This window comes from Neoarius graeffei, chromosome 2 (genome assembly GCF_027579695.1).
Source record: "Neoarius graeffei isolate fNeoGra1 chromosome 2, fNeoGra1.pri, whole genome shotgun sequence".
Classification (NCBI taxonomy): Eukaryota; Metazoa; Chordata; class Actinopteri; order Siluriformes; family Ariidae; genus Neoarius; species Neoarius graeffei.
Genome location: NC_083570.1, coordinates 35716583 through 35734399, shown reverse-complemented (window position 1 = coordinate 35734399; position 17817 = coordinate 35716583). Strand labels below are relative to the sequence as shown.

The following is a 17817-nucleotide window of genomic DNA, read 5'->3' as shown; positions in this document are numbered from 1 at the left end:
CAGGTAATAAGCAGGTGTGCTTGAGGCATTATCACAAAGCAAGCTTAAGTTTACAAAGCAAGTAGAAAGGTAAAAAAGTGTCAACAGAAACACCGGTGAGAAGCGGCAGCCAAACGCGCACAGCATACTCTTGACGAAAGGACGAAACTAACCGGGTTGACGTACGGCTCGTCAAACAGCTCCTCATAGAACGAGCTGCAGCCTTGCCTCTCCAGCTCTGCGTTCTGATTGGCCGATCCAGTGCGGTGCAAACCTGACTCTTGACCCTGACAAGAAACACAAAACCCACATCAAAAAACATTTCGAAGAAGTCATTTCCTCATTCATTCACACTTCACAAAAGGTTCAGAAGCATTAGGAGTCTTTAATCTCACATGTATGCAGTGGGCAGAGTTTTAATCTTACATGCAATGGGCGGAGGTAGCTGATGGAGTCTTTCCACCACTGGGAATCACTGATGGTGTTCAATACAGCCTTGGTGTTTATCGTGGTGCTGGTCAGAACCTCAATGGTGCGGGCGGTTGTCCTCTGGAGAAGAGCTGAGGGCTGAGAGACTCCTGACTCTCCACCTCCAGCAGCAGTGTGCTAGAATCAAACAGAAGCATGGCACAGCTCAGAAGCACGGAGTATAAAAGAAGGTCCAACATCTGAGTTTACAGGTATCATAAAGTATGAAGGACAACCAGAGCTAAAATGCTGCATTAGAAATAAAACAGAATAAAATGCGAGCTACTGTTTAGATCATGTTATTGGAGAACAGGCTAAATAAGCAGGAATAAAGTCGCTACAATTTCGTAATCCTTACGATTCATGCATGGGGAGACTTGAAGAACACTGTGTATTCCCGAAAGAGTCTCATCCAACACAAAATGGCTCATTAAAAAGGGAAAATTCTTTAATACAAGGAAACCAAAATGATTCATGCAATTCCTTGCAGAAAACTCGGACTTTTAGAATGTCATTCCAGCAACTATTAGATAACCTAACATAATATCACATCATCATATGGAGGAGCAATGGCTCTACAATAATCATCAAAACTTTCAGCTTATTCCAGAACAAATGCTAATGAGGAGGCTGATTAATGTTCGAGTTCATGTGGTTACTAAATCAGGGCTTTTGAGGCTAACAGGTTACTGCAATGCCATTTCTCAATAAGGTGACCTATTTTTTTAAAGGTTGTGAAGCACGACAAGTATAAAAGCAGATGAACCCCTGTAGAAATTAGCAACTGGTCCATGCTGGAAGCAAAACCACCGGCTCAAAAAGTAACACTTTAATTCAATCACCTAATTAATTTCATGCTTTTACAATACACTCGCTCACAACCAGATCCACTCTGTAACCATTATGGGTTCCATCATGCTGACACTGAATTCCCAATTCTGATTGGTCGTTTCTACTAACACACTCGCTCTTTGAACTTGCATGGCAGACACTCCATATAAATTCATTAAAAGGGTTGTTGATTAGTTTTCCTATCTGTTTCCAGCACTCCTGTTTAATTCATGTGGGAAATAATTACTTGGAAAACTTCGTCTTCTTCTGAAGATCTACTTGCAAATTTAGAGTCTCTCTCAGAATTTAACAAGTACAATTAGTACACAAAGCACATAAAATGCCCCAGTGTAAAAGGATGTAAATGAGCATCTCTTTCTCTCTCTCATCATATATTATATGGATTTTTGGAGGGTTAGCACCATTTGATTTACACAACATACCTACCACTTTAAAGATGCAAACTGTTGTTTTATTGTGTCACAAACAATAAGATGAAAAAACAGAAATCTGGAGTGTGCATAGGTATTCACCCCCTTTCGTATGAAACCCCTAAATAAGAGCTGGTCCAATCAATTAACTTCGTAACTCACATAATTATTTGAATAAGATTCACCTGTGTGCAATCAAAGTGTCACATGATCTGTCACGTCTGTATAAATCAACCTGTTCTGGAAGGACCCTGACTCTGCAACACTACTAAGCAAGCAACATGAGAACCAAGGAGCCTCCAAACAGGTCAGAGACAAAGTTGTGAAGAAGTATAGATCAGGGTTGGGTTATAAAAAATATCCCAAACTTTGAATATCCCACGGAGTGCCATTAAATCCATTATAGCACAATGGAAGGAATATGGCACTGACGACAAACCTGACAAGAGAAGGCCGCCCACCAAAACTCACAGACCAGGCAAGGAGGGCATTATGGAAGTGGGGCTTTATGGAAGAGTGTTCAGAAAAAAGCCATTGCTGAAGAAAACATGTTTGGAGTTTGCCCAACAGCATGTGGCAGACTCCCCAAACACATGGAAGAAGATTCTCTGGTCAAATGAGACTAAAACTGAACTTTTTGGCCATGATGGGAAATGCCATGTGTGGCGCAAACCCTGAGAAAACCACCCCTACAACGAAGCATGGTGGTGGCAGCATCATGCTGTGGGGATATTTTTCATCTGCAGGTACAGGAAAGCTGGTCAGGATTGAAGGAAAGATGGATGGCACTAAATACAGGGCCATTCTGGAGTAAAACCTATTTGAGTCAGCCAGAGGTTTGAGACTGGGATGAAGGTTCACATTCCAGCAGGACAATGAACCTAAACATACTGCTAAAGCTACACTGGAATGGTTTAAAGGGAAACATTTAAATGTCTTGGAAAAGCCAAGACCTCAATCCAACTGAGAATCTGTGGCATAACTTGAAGATTGCTGGACACCAACGCAACCCATCTAACTTGAAGGAGTTGGAGCAGTTTTGCCTTGAGGAATGGGCAACAATCCCAGTGGCTAGCTGTGCTGAGCTAACAGAGACATAACCCAAGAGACTTGCAGCTGTAATTGTAGCAAAAGCTGGCTCTACAAAGTATTGACTTGGGGGGGTGGGGGGGGTGAATATCTATGCACACTCCAGATTTCTGTTTTTTTTTCATCTTAATTATTGCTTGTGTCACAATAAAACAACAATTTTCACCTTTAAAGCTATAGGCATGTTGTGTAAATCAAATGGTGCTAACCCCCAAAAGTCCATTTTAATTCCAGCTTGTACTGCGACAAAACAGGACAAACACTAAGGGGGATGAATACACAGTGAAGACACTGTGCATAATTATGTATATAAATAATTTTTTTTTGTGGCGAGAGGATGTTTTTATTTGTACATGTGTACCATATATGTATTTCTACTTTCACAAACCTCTTCAAAACCTTCATTTTACAAACAATACCAGCAAACAGGTCATAAGCGCATGGCCTGAAGCATTAACGCGAAAAAAAAAAAAACACACTTCAGTGAGCACATGAATCTTTAAGCACTCTCGTGGCAATTCTTTTAACAGTGAGCTGTGAATCGAGCAGCTCGGCTTGAAGGCCATCATATTTACAGCGGATGAAAAATGCAGCAAGCACTTTATATCCTGAATAACTTGCTGAGCGCTCATGTTTAACAGCTCGCTGTGCTCACACAAGGCAAGAACGCTTCCTCATACATTCTCCTGGTTTAATCAATTCACAGAGTGCTACCTGATCTGGATCGTCCCCTGCTCCTGCCGCTTGGGATGGATCGATTTTGTAGTTCACCGCCTGGTAAAGAATCTAAATAAATAAATAAATAAATAAATAGTAGTAGAAAGAAATTAACAAGAAAACAGAACAGACACACTAAACACACCTTTCATTTTTTTTTCTTACAAAGCTGCAGTTTTATATTGAGTTCACAAGCTGCTGCTTTGCTGTTACTTGATGTTCCTGTGCAATGTTTCTTTAAGTATAAATGATTCAGTGTTATTTCACTTTCTTGTTTTACGTACCAATTGTGTTTTAGCACTCAGCTGGAAGCAGACTCGCACTTCCAAACTTCAGTTGAAAGCAGTAACGATGCAGATGTTTACTGAGCGTGTGTTAATGTCAAATAGTTATACAATATTCCATGAAACTCTAAATCAAAGGTGGACAAATCAGTAGCCGGGTTCATGCTTGCAGTTATCAGCCAATCATTTGACCTTGCCGTGACCTTGACCCTGTTTGGTTCATCCCTAATGTCTAGCTACATGATTTAAAAAAAATTATAATAATAAAAAAATAAAATCTATCATATCTTTTTATTAGTAAAGTCCCCAAGGTTATGGATTATGCAACGATATCAGCTTTTATACCAATGAGCCGGCTGTTTTAAATAAATAAATAAATGAATGAATAAAGGTCAAGCTCTAACACTGGCACTGGAAATGAGGGCAAATGAGTGCGATGTAAGGGGAAACACACCTGTGTTTGTAGAGAGCTGGAGGCCGCTAGAAGGTTCTGGATGTTGGCAGGAGGGCAATGGGTCAAAGCAAACGCCATCAGCTCCTGACGAGCCAAGAGCTGCGTGTAGCTCTCACACTGACCTAGCTGAGAACAAACATCCCAACCCTGGCTGTAGCCTAGAGAGAGAGAATAATTCAGAAATGAAATATGAACCTATTTTCCAACCATGCTGTTATTGGGGCTCTGTGATTTCTGCTGATAGCAATCAGAGATCATCACTCTTTCTGTTTCTCTGTTCTGTGCTAATTTACTCAGTGTCGTCGTCATCATCATCATCATCATCATCATTATTACAGTTATTAATTGTATTTATTTTATTTTTTATTAAAAAATGTCTCTCATATTTACTTTAACCTCAAATGAAATCAAGAAGCTCCATTTCAACTAAGATTAAGGTAACCGTGAACTGCATAAAACTGAATAAGATGAACGTTAGTGAAAAATTCAACAGTATTCAATGTTCATGTTACAGCAATTTCTTTTTTAATGTTCAAGTAAAATTTTATAGTGTTGAATGTTGATGAATAAAGTGTAAATTTGGGTTTACACAGTACTACACTGTATTGGGGCCAGGTTAGTATAATCCTCACGACACTATCACTACAGTTTTCCCTTTTCCACACAATCCAATCCAAGATCAGAACGAATACATCAACACCAGGTCTGATGCATATTTTATAATGGTGGAAAAACTTAATGACTTCATCCAGGAGTTTGTGTAACCCATACCGTCTCGTCTGTAACCTCAGCAAGCGGACGTGTTTCATTTCTTTTCTGAAGAAGAATCATTAAAAAAAGGGGTACAACCTGTAATTGAGTCTTAAACGGCAGTACAGTAACATAGCCTTGCCTTGCTTGCTACTGCTTTTTTTTTAAACTTTTTAATTAAGTAGCTTTATAGTCGGTTTTCAAGACGGTGCCTAAAAGGCTGTAATATTTGATACAGATTATGTTACTGGCCTTGGTTGTATTATTTGCTCTTCTTAATGAGTTTCCGCTCACAAAGCACCACCACTGCCTCTTTATTTTTATGTTCACTTTGTAATGCTCATTATGTAGTCTACAAGTAAGTTGTTTAGGTGCATGCTTCTCGAAAATGGGGTTTGTGAAGCATAGCTAAGTGTTCCTTTTTTTGTGCAATTTTGTACAGTAGTGGATATCACAACCGAACATGATCAAAGTTATTATTATTATCTGGTCTTTTGAATTGAATGGGTTTAATCGAAACTTCTACAAAATTTGGGATATTTTCCAACACACAGTAAAAACAAAGATCTGTGAATTCATGTGAACCTTTACTGAATTGACAAAAATACAAAGAAAAGATTTTCAGTAGTTTTACTGAAAAATTGTACTTAATTGTACTTCATAAATATAAACAAAGTTAGAATTTGATGCCTGCAACACACTCAAAAAAGTTGGGATAGAGGGATTATTACCACAGTATTACATCACTTTTCATTTTAATAACACTTTTTAATCATATGAGATCTGAGTGTAGTAAATGTTGCAGCTTTGCAATTGGAGTTTTTGTCCATTCTTGCTTGATACAAGACTTCAGTTACTCAACAGTCCGTGGTCACTGTTGTCTGACTCTCCTCTTCATGATTTGCCATACATTCTCATTAAGAGAGATCTGGACTGGCAGCAAGCCAGTCAAGCACACGCACTCTGTGTATATGAAGCCACACTGTTGTATCCCGTATAGAATAATGCCTGGCATTGTCCTGCTGAAATAATCATGGACTTCCTGAGAAGAGATGTCGCCTTAATGGCAATATGTCTCTCTAAAACTCCAATATACTGTATGCCTCTGCATCAATGGTACTTTCACATACATGCAGCTCACCCATGCTGTGGGCACTGATGCACAACCATACCATCACAGATGTTGGCTTTTGCACCTTTCTCTGATAACAAACTGGATGATCATGTTCACCTTTGGCACAGAGAACTCAATGTCCGGGTTTCCCGAAAACAAGTTGTGGAGTCATCTGACCACAGCATGTTTCCACTGTCTTTCAGTCCATCTGAGATGAGCTCAGGCCCAGAGAAATCTGTGGCATTTCTGCATAGAACTGATGAATGGCTTCCCCCATGTGTAATACAGTTTCAAGTTGCATTTCTGGATGCAATGGCGGACTGTGTGAAGTGTCAACAGTTTTCTGAAGTACTCCCGAGCTCATGTGGCTTTATTTGCCATGTTAGCATGACGGTTTCTCAAGCAGTGCCACCTGAGGGCTCAAAGGTCACACACATTCAGCAGTGGTTTCCGACCTTGCCCTTAACACACTGAGATGTCGCTGAATTCCCTGAATCTTTTCACAATATTATGTACTATAGATACTGAAAGACCTAAACTCTCTGCAATCTTGTGTTGAGAAATGTTCTTTTTGAACTGATGTACAATTCTCTCATGAATTTTGGCACACAGGAGTGAACCACAACACAGCCTTGCTTACAAACAATGAGCCTTTGGTGCTGCTCCTTTTATACCTAATCATGATTCCCTCACCATTACCAATTAACCTACTGTACCCCGCCTTTCGCCCGTAGTCAGCTTGGATAGGCTCCAGCTTGCCTGCAACCCTGTAGAACAGGATAAAGTGGCTAGAGATAATGAGATGAGATGAGATTGTGGAATCTTCCAAAATGGTGTTACTTGAATAGCCTATAAACTTTTCAGTCTTATTTTGCCTCTGTCCCAACTTTTTTTTGAGTGTGTTATACAGGAATCAAATTCTAACTTTGTTTATATTTACAAAATCCAATTAAGTTGATTAGTAAAACTACTGAAAATCTTGTCTTTGTACTTTTGTCAGTTAAATAAAGGTTCAAGTGAATTAACAAATCACAGATTTTTGTTTTTTATTGCATTTTGGAAAACATCCCAACTTTTATGGAAATTGGGTTTGTATAACTCAAAAACAAGTCTATTCAAATTTCAGTTGAATTTTCAGAAAATATGTCCTGTGAGTGAATACTTGAGGATTTATTTGGCTCAAGTGTGTCCACCAAATAATCACACTCTTAAAAAAAAAAAAGATTATGTTTATAGAATCAATCGCATTCCTTTTTGGTGTCTCTAGTCATTGTTAATATGCTTTTTTTTATAATTTAACAATTAGTTTAACAAAAGATTTACCTATTTAATAACATTAGAGAGTAGAGTTGAGCCGGATACTCGGCTGAAATGAGTATCCGGTACGGATAAAGCACTTTTGCAGAGTACGAGTATTATACGAGTAATAAGAGTCAATATCTGTGCTCGGACTGAATGAAAATCCTCACACAGCGTCCCTCCCCTATACACACCGCTCTGCTCACTCACACAGAGAACAGCTCTCTGTCTCTCTCTCTCTGCCGGTTGTCGGAGTTTTTTTTCTTTTTAAACCATCAGTTGGCTCTAACCAGTTTTGTTTTACTTCACGCACTAAGTGTCTGACACTTTCTAGGTAGTAGTGGTATAAATAATATTACAAATTAAGCTACACACACACACACACACACACACACACACACACACACACACACACCTGGTGTAGAAATAAAAAAAATTAAAAACCAAAAAAAAAAAAAAAAAAAAAAAATCACACTGATCATAAAAAATTAAAAGTTAAAAAAGAAAAAGTTATGTTGAGTATGAAAACTCTTGTTCATTACATTTCATTTCATAATTGCAACCGCATGTGTTGTATTCATTGTTGCAAAACTTGTTCTGTAAATAGTTCATTTACTATCGTGATCAAAACCATTGATCTGAAGCTCAATGCTGATGCTGTCCTGTAAATAGTTTTCTAATCAGCAATAAATATAACAATTTCTGATCAACCCATATCAACTGCATGCTTAAAATAACATACTGGTTAAAGCCCCGCCCATTTCAAGACAACCAGACCCACTTCCGGGTTACATTCTGCCCACTTCCGGGTTAGGCCCTGCCCACTCCGAGTACGGATACGGATAATTCATATGGTTAACAGATACAGATACAGACATGGGTGTAGCGGACGCGGGGTACACGGGGGACATGTCCCCCGCACTTCCCGTATTTGTGCCCTCTGTCCCCCGCACTTTTTACAGCCATTACAACCACTCAATTCATTTTTAACATGTGGAAACGCGTTTTTCCAAGCCGCCTCTAAATGCATCATGAGCAGGCGGAGCTCAGGCGGCAAACAAACCCTGCTGTCGTGTGTGATCAGAGACGCTTTAGAAAATATTGTATGAGTATCTTTGGTGTGATTCAGATCTGGGCAGCGCTTCTTCTGTATGTTCAGCAAACCAGCCAAGAGGCTAAAGACTTTAGACAGTTTTTTTCCAAACAAACCGTGTAAGTTGAGTAATGCTGTTGAATGTAGATAATGTTTAGCTAAAAGATGACAAATAGATGTTAATTTAGTTGGTTAAGCTAGCTAGCTAACTTAGAGGCGGTAGTAACTAGTTACATTTACTCCGTTACATTTACTTGAGTAACTTTTTGGATAAATTGTACTCTTAAGAGTTCTTTTGTTGCAAAATATGTTTTACTTTTACTTGAGTAATATTATTCTAAAGTAACAATACTCTTACTTGAGTAACGTTACTATTTTGGCTACTCTAAGATTACTCACTTCTGGGTAGAAAATAAGAATATAAATGTATTTGTGTGGGCGGCACGGTGGTGTAGTGGTTAGCGCTGTCGCCTCACAGCAAGAAGGTCCTGGGTTCGAGCCCCATGGCCGGCGAGGCAAGGCAAGGCAAGTTTATTTATATAGCACATTTCATACACAATGGCAGTTCAATGTGCTTTACAGAAGTAAAAACAAAAACAGTAAACAATAGAGAAATAAAATTACATAAAATAATTTTATCTTTATTCTAAAATAATTAATTAAAAGAATTAAAAGAATTAAAAGAAAATAATAAGAATTAAACAATAGTAGAAATAAAATATTAAAATGCCAAAAAGAAAAAGGAGAAAGAGAAAGAGAGAAAAAAAAACCGAGCAGAATAAAATAGAATAAAGTTAAAATAAATTTAAAACATGCAGAGAAAAAGATTATAAAAAATGTAAAATATTAATTATTTAACAGAAAGCATCTGAAAACAGCTTGGTCTTTAACCTAGATTTGAAGCTGCCAACAGCAGGAGCATTTTTAATGTCCTCTGGCAGTTGGTTCCATAGCTGCACTGCATAGTAGCTAAAAGCTGCTTCACCACACTTTGTTTTAACAACTGGTTTTAATAGTAAATTTTTCTGTTGCGATCTGGTAGATCTGATTGGGTTAGGCCGCTGCAACATATCAGAGAGGTAATTGGGCCCTGTACCATTTAGAGATTTGTACACCAGCAGCAATGCTTTAAAGTCAATTCTGTAGCTTACTGGAAGCCAGTGAAGGGACCTTAGAATTGGAGTAATGTGCTCTGTTCTTTTTGTTCGTGTGAGAACCCTCGCCGCTGCATTTTGAACCAGCTGAAGTCGTTTAATGGTCTTTTTTGGCAGGCCTGTGAAAAGGCCATTGCAGTAATCAACCCTACTAGAGATGAAGGCATGTATTAGTTTTTCCAGATCATGTTTTGACATAAGTCCTCTTAGTTTGGAAATGTTTTTTAGGTGATAAAATGCCGTTTTAGTGATTGCTTTCATGTGACTGTCAAAGTTTAGCTCGCTGTCAATGAAAACACCAAGATTTTTAACCATTTCTTTAGTTTTAATCCCTTTTGTGTCAAGAATAGTGGTAATCCTGAGTCTTTCATCTTTTTTTCCAAATAGAATAATTTCTGTTTTATCTGTGTTCAGCTGAAGAAAATTTTGTGACATCCAGCTATTGATTTGATCGATACACTGGTAGAGACATTCAAGGGGGGCATAATCATTTGGTGATAGAGCAAAATAAATTTGGGTATCATCTGCATAGCAGTGATACAGAATTGAATTTTTATTGATAATTTGCCCAAGTGGGAGCATATAAAGGTTGAAAAGTAATGGTCCAAGAATCGACCCCTGGGGGACACCACAGGTCAAGGGCATTGACGTTGAGGAACAATTTCCCAGGGTAACAAAGAAGCTTCTATCTTTTAAGTATGATTTTAACCAATTGATAACTTTACCAGTCAATCCAACCCAGTGTTCAAGTCGATATAGCAGTATGTTGTGATCAACAGTATCAAAAGCTGCACTGAGGTCCAGTAATACCAGGACCGATGTTTTGCCTGCATCAGTATTAAGACGTATGTCATTTATAACTTTAATCAGCGCTGTTTCAGTGCTATGATTGGCACGAAATCCTGACTGAAAATTATCAAAACGGCTGTTTGATATCAAGAAGGCAGTTAATTGATTGAAGACAATTTTTTCCAGGATTTTCCCGATAAATGGTAGATTTGATATTGGCCTGTAATTATTTAACACTGAAGGATCCAGATTATTTTTTTTAAGAAGGGGCTTTACAACAGCTTTTTTTAGGGACACAGGAACAACACCAGTCTCCAAGGATGTATTTATGATTTGAAGCACATCTGTAATTATAAGATGAAGAACAGACTTAAAAAAGTTGGTGGGCAGAATGTCCAGTTCAGATGTTGAGGAACTGAGATTTTGTACAGTTTTTTCAAGAGTCTCATAATCAACTAAACAAAATTCTGACATTGTGTTAAAGTTATCTATCTGTGTCATTGGTGATTGCAGTTTTTCAATTTTTTGCAACTGAGATATATTATGAGAAATATTCTGCCGTATTTTATCAATTTTACCTTTGAAGAAGGATGCAAACTCATTGCATTTATTAACTGAGAGAAGTTCAGGTGCTAATTGTGGTGGGGGATTAGTTAGCTTCTCTACTGTTGAAAATAGCACACGGGCATTGTTCATATTCCTGCTGATGATATTGGAGAAGAAAGACTGTCTTGCTTTACGAATTTCATAATTATAATTACAAAGCATCTCTTTATGGATTTGATAATGGATGTGAAGTTTAGATTTGCGCCATTTTCTTTCAGTCTTTCTACATTCTCTCTTTAGCAGTTTAACAGCCGGGTACTGCTTCCATGGTGCTTTCTGCTTATCATTGATTCTTTTGATTTTGAATGGAGCAATATCATCCATAATTTGGGTCATATTTAAATTAAAAAATTCCAGTAAATCATCTACAGAGTCTGACATTTTGGTTGAGTTCTGAGAGAGAGCTTGCTTAAAAAGAGCACATGTGTTGTCGTTTATGACTCTCCTGCCTATAGTCGTTGAGCTATTCTGAATGTGAGGAGACATAGAAACTTCAAAGAAAACACAGAAATGGTCAGATAAGGCCAGGTCAACAACAGTATAAGAAACAGTAAGACCCTTTGTGATGACGAGGTCAAGAGTATGACCACGAGAGTGGGTCGGTCCCTGTACATGTTGTACCAGGTTAAAGTTATCAATAATTGCAAATAGTTCTTTGGCATAAATGTTATCAGTATTATCTACATGTAAGTTAAAATCCCCAGATATAATAAGACAATCAAACTCTAAGCAAATGACTGATAACAATTCACCAAACTCTTCAAGAAAGACTTTGGCTGAATGTCTCGGAGGCCTGTAAATAGTTAATAATAATATGTTAGGAGAGCATGTAACAAGTGCACATAAGTGTTCAAAGGACATAAAATCACCAAGTGAGGATTGTTTACATTGAAAAGAGACTTTGAAAATATTTGCGATCCCTCCACCTTTCCCTTGTCGGGTAACATTCAAAAAATTAAAATTTGGGGGAGCTGCTTCGATAAGGGTGGTAGCACTATTTGCTTGATCCAGCCAGGTTTCAGTTAGAAGCAAAAAATCAAGATTGTGTTTACAAATAAGATCATTAATTAAAAATGACTTGTTTAAAAGTGATCTAATATTCAGAAGGGCTAGTTTTACAGTAATATTTGGTTGTGCACTCTGATGCTGTTTTAAAACAGGAAGGAGATTAAATTGGTTCACCCCCAGGGTTAAATGTGCTCTATGTTTTCTGTTTCTTATCAACACAGGAATAGTGTCAACATCGGATCCCTGCTTTTTTCTACATCCATTTGCAGGGACCCAGAGTACATCAAACAAGACTTTCTAAATGTTCCATTTGGTTTGAGGGTGAAAGGACTGGAGATGACATGTATCTTTTGGATGGTGAAAAAGATTTGTAGCCAGCTGAAAGTCCTGGACGAACACAATTTTGATGAACTGGGTACACTGCTTGTCGCGACAAATTTGGACTAGAAAAAGAGAGCGTAGCCATAGGAAGCAGTTTTTTCATGCTATTTGGGAAATCCATCCGAGGAGAAGTGGAGTCATCTGTCTTTGAATGTTGGGAGGCCTGCAAGTCAGATGTTTGTGTGTCCTTGATGACGACTTGCAAAGATGATTGTTTAGGCTTTGTAACTATGTCAGTCTGCGACATCTTATCAACTGTTTTCCTCGGTGCTGGCTGAGAAAAGATTGCAAGTTTGTAGTGGTCTGCTAAGACTTTGGCTCCAATCCAGCTGAGTTCAGTGCTATTTGGCTTGTAGAATTCTTTGCGATTCCAAAAAAGATTAAAATTGTCTATGAAATTCATACCAAATGAAGAACAAGTTTTTCCAAGCCAGGTGTTAAGACTGAAGAGTCGAGAAAAAGCAAAACTTCCTCTCGCTGGGAGTGGGCCACTGATAAAAGATTGAATTCCAGTCTTGTAGAGCTCAGAAAAAAGTTTTCTGAAATCATCTTGGACAAACAGCTGTTCTCTGAAAACATCGTTTGCTCCCACATGTACAACGATACGCTTAATCGTTTTATGCTCGGACATGAGTTTCAAAATGCTGTCTTTGGTGTCAGAGATGGATGCATTTGGAAGACAACAAATAATCATCTCATAACCTTTTAATTGTCTTACAGTGGAATCACCAAGAACAAGGGTTGTGGGATCAGGTGGTGTTACGAGCTGCTTTTTGCCTCTTCTCACAGCTCTTCGATCTTGGTGCGATCTCTTTTTACTATGTGTTTGTCCACTTGACAAATCCTCTTCCACATCCCTGAGGCATTCAAATTTGTTCTGAAGCTTTATGGGCTGTGGATTTTCCATAGGATTGTAGATCCTATTGTAATTTGTAGAACGAGCTGGTGTTGAAGTAATTACTCTTCTGTTTTTGTTTTTAGGCTTAGCACCCATCATTTGCCAGTTTTCAGTACTCACATTTTGTACAGGTTGAGTTATGAATTCTTCCACTTGGTCTGTAATGTCCTCAGTCTGTCGGAGCGCAATCTCTGCATTCTCAGCCACTGTTTCTGTACTCCTTTCCTGAGATATCGCTTTTAATTCGTCCGTTTTTGGCAAAGCATTAATCTTTGATTCCAGAATAGAAATCCTCTGTTCTAATTCCATGCATTTTCTGCAGGATTTTTTGCTTCCTGGCATTTAAAAAAAAAAAAAAGTGGAAATTAAAATTAAATTTAAAAGCTTATAAAGATGAAGAAAAGAGAAGAGAAAAAAAAAAGTGGAAATTCAATGAGAAAGTAAAGTATAGAAATAAAGATTAAGAAAGCAGGAGCAAAGCAAAGAAGCGTCCTACTCGCTTGAGTAGGAGGAGCAAAAAAAGGCGAGGGCCTTTCTGTGTGGAGTTTGCATGTTCTCCCCGTGTCCGCGTGGGTTTCCTCCGGGTGCTCCGGTTTCCCCCACAGTCCAAAGACATGCAGGTTAGGTTAACTGGTGACTCTAAATTGACCGTAGGTGTGAATGTGAGTGTGAATGGTTGTCTGTGTCTATGTGTCAGCCCTGCGATGACCTGGCGACTTGTCCAGGGTGTACCCCGCCTTTCGCCCGTAGTCAGCTGGGACAGGCTCCAGCTTGCCTGCGACCCTGTAGAACAGGATAAAGCGGCTAGAGATGATGAGATGAGATGTATTTGTGTTCCTTTGACTGTTATTTTTGTAAAGATTTAATTTATTTTTGTGGTAGTTAAAGTTTAAAGTACATGAATTTGCTGATTATTATTACTGTATTCCTAATTCTATTTCAAAATGTTGCTTTCCACATATTTTTTAATCTTTATTGTCACAATAAAAAGAGCAGGGTGAGAGAGGAGACAGTGGACCAGAGGCCAACAGGGATGATTATGCAGGGTCACAGGTGAGAAGAGAATATAACTAGCTATGTCACCACTACTATTCTTAATTCTATTTATAAATTTTACTTTATAGATTTATAGATTTTGACTTTAGATTTTGATAGTATATCATTTTAAAGAACTAAAGTCAGTTCCCTGGTGCTGTGCTGTTTGTGGTTATGCGGTTCTTTAGCTGCTAAGGAGAGGTGCAATTGAATGCGAGAGGATGAGAAATCACTCAATAGACCTCTGAACAATTTGTCTCCCTCACTTCTAAAATGATGGCTACGCCCCTGGATACAGATAATGCTGTACTCGCTCATCCCTCTTAGAGAGCATGCTGTTATAGTTAAATATAATCATGATCATCATCATCATTAGTAGCATGATCTGAGGCTGGATTTGATTCTTTTCCTGGAGTGTTTATTTTATTTCTCTTATAGCACAACATTTTGCCAAGGATTTTTTGACACTTTTTTTTTTTTTTTTTACTTTTACCTCTTTATACCATACGTTTAGACTATATTGACACCTGAAATTTTTCAGTTACTGTGGCACAATTGCTTTTTGAATGCAGTCTTATTCCAACACATGGAAAGAATAGTCAGATGCACTGTATCTAGTGTCGGTAAGCAATACTTTCATGGGATTTGTACCACAACCCAAGAGATTCAAAAGGGAGTAAATAAGCACAGAATGTGAAGTAGAATGAATGTGAATAAAATTATCCTGTCATAAAGAACAAATTCACATGGGACACTGAACGCAACGCAATAAATAAATAAATAAATAAATAGAGAGATTGCATTTGCTCTAAATTTACTGTCTTTAACAACAAAGAACACTTCGTCTTTTTCCCTCCTAGGAAAACAGTGACTTTACACAATAAGTTCAAGATATATAAACCTGCCTGCTGCCATCAGGTCCTGGCAGTGGATATAGGAGGCTTTGAAGTCATGACTGTGTAGAGCCTGCTCAGCCAACAGCGTGAGGACTTGACCTTTCCTCTGGCTTTCATCATCACCTATAAACACACACACACACACACACACACACACACACACAAAAAACACAACCATGACATCAGCTCATCAGATGGCACCAAGACAGAGAGAGAAGCGGCCCTGGACTGGACTGAAAAATCGATTCTCTTTCAAATATTTTCCTCTGTATAATGGACTCCTAACTTGATATGCTGTAAACTAATAAACATGCATCATCAGTGGGTGCTTATGAGATGGATATTTTATCCTGTTTACACAGATAATAAAAATGAACGTCTCTGTCTGAATCAGAGTCTTCGCAGAGATCATCCGTCTCTAACGTATTCCAAATATAGCCTGGGGAGACAGCATGGCTCCAAAATATTAATTTCTTTGGCGATAAAATAATTTCCATCTCCTCTGATAGATTCTTGGATGCCTGCTAAGTTGTGCAGCAAGTTGGCTGAAGCTCTTTGTGAGACTCTGATGTCTTTGTACACAAACTAATGCAATAAAGAGTAATCAAAACAGCCTGATGTAGATGATTCGATGTTTAAGTGTTGACTGATGTCCTAGCATGGACTGACGGTCATGTTTGGGAGTCTTGCGCAGCTTCTTTTTTCCTTACAGAAATACACACACTCTTCACCGACAGAGTTAAGGTTGTAGGGCAGCTCGTTTACTAGAAACACACTGACTGTACAATGGAAGTCCGTTAACAGAAGTGCAGTTCTTGGAGAGCAATTAAAACATCTTTGTAAATTAAGCTCTACATTTACATGGGTGCAAGTATAAAATTTTCAAAAACCTGAAAAGTCTGATGAAGTCAGACGTGCATGGCGCCACCATGCAGGGGGGTTACAAAGGGGGGTGAGCCCCCCTTAGGGCTTGAAAAAAAATTTAAATTACAAGTTAAAATGGTTGTCTCTCATGCAAACATTTATAATATTAATAGTTATATGATTTGCATATTCACATCAAATGTTTAATACATTTCATCAATTCATCTGAAATAATATTTCAAGTACAAGGCTTGATATTTCAAAACATCTAGCAACTACAAATTTAAATGTTGAAACAACCATTTTTAATATGCTTTTGCTGTGATACCTTTTTTTTTTTTTTTTACAATATATACACAGCTTGAGTTAAAATAAGGGGCCGCATGTCTTGATGTCCTCAGAAACTCCTGGATTTTAGCAAATAACAAGATTCAGCTTTTTCCATATACAAAAATATCTATATTTTATAATCCATTACTGACTACAAATGAGTTTTTCAACCTAACAACCACATTCGAAAAGATAAAAAAAAGCTAACAAACTTATTTCAAGACCTACCTTACTTTTATTTAATAACTGAAAGGTAATCAAATGTCAAAAAAAAAACATGTTTATAAAAGCAGATACTTGTGATGAATAATTTCAATTCTAGAAGAAAGCACATTGCATTTGCACATCACACAATATCAGATGACAATTTAAATCACCAATAAATGTTTTGAATTCACTTATTACTACATAGCACAAAAATCAGAAAAGTGATTAGTCTCATCGGCGTGACTTTTAAGTCCCTTCTTCCCGCTGGAGCCGTACTTGATAGTCTTTGAACAGCAGTCACAATACACAACTCCTGGGACGTCCGGTTTTCTCAGCCATATTCCCCATTTGTCACCGTTTTTGTCACACTCGCTTAACCATTCCCATCTCCATTTATTTCTAGACATCTTTTCTAATTCTTTTGTATTGGAGCCTTCCAATAAAAACTTCATTTTGGCATATTTTGATTAGCAACCAGAGGCAAAGCACGTGGATCTGTCGCAAGGGAGGGAAGCGAAATAAGGCTTATTATAAAAGCTGAAGTTTCATTGGACGGCAGTTAACAGTGAGCCAATCAAAAGCACCGTTCTAACTTGCACCAAAAGAAACGGCGACTCATGGGAATAGCTGTGTTGATTTGGTCGAACAACATGCTACGTGCGTGAAACATATCACACGTGTATAACACCGTGAAACAACGGGCTAGTCAGGACTGCTCGTCGGTGAGCAGCGTATAAATTGAATGAGGTTTGTGGCGAAGACGAGATGAAAAGATTTGTCTCATGCAGACTGTACCGCGGTAACCCGGTAATACGCTGAGAGTGAGACAGTGAGAGGGCCACCCCTATACCCCCCCCCCGAAAATCTCAACGGATTTACACGATTTGAAAAGATGACTTTTTCAGAACCGAAAAAAACGGAACTTCCGGCACATGCTGGAAAACTTGCACCCATGCATTTACAGTTGTGGTCAGGAGTTTACATACAGTGACACGAATGTCATCTTGGATATGAATATCATGGCAATATTTGGGCTTTCAGTCATTTCTCTGAACTGTTCTTTTTCTGTGGCAGAATGTACAGAATAGATCTTTAATTAAAAAAACAACACTCGAATTTGGTGCACAAGTTTTAATTTTC

General features: G+C 38.2%; 1 protein-coding gene across 2 annotated transcripts in view; it reads right to left on the bottom strand.

Annotated features, from left to right (window-relative positions):
* nbas (NBAS subunit of NRZ tethering complex) overlaps nt 1–17817 on the bottom strand; it is a 547303-nt gene that overhangs the window by 282318 nt on the left and 247168 nt on the right. For both annotated transcript variants that reach the window (XM_060914124.1, XM_060914123.1), the window contains exons 33-37: nt 15286–15399; nt 4254–4411; nt 3513–3584; nt 406–585; nt 153–266 (exon numbers count right to left, since the gene is read on the bottom strand). In XM_060914124.1, the coding sequence (XP_060770107.1) occupies nt 153–266; nt 406–585; nt 3513–3584; nt 4254–4411; nt 15286–15399 (638 nt within the window). The remainder of the gene's footprint in view (nt 1–152; nt 267–405; nt 586–3512; nt 3585–4253; nt 4412–15285; nt 15400–17817) is intronic.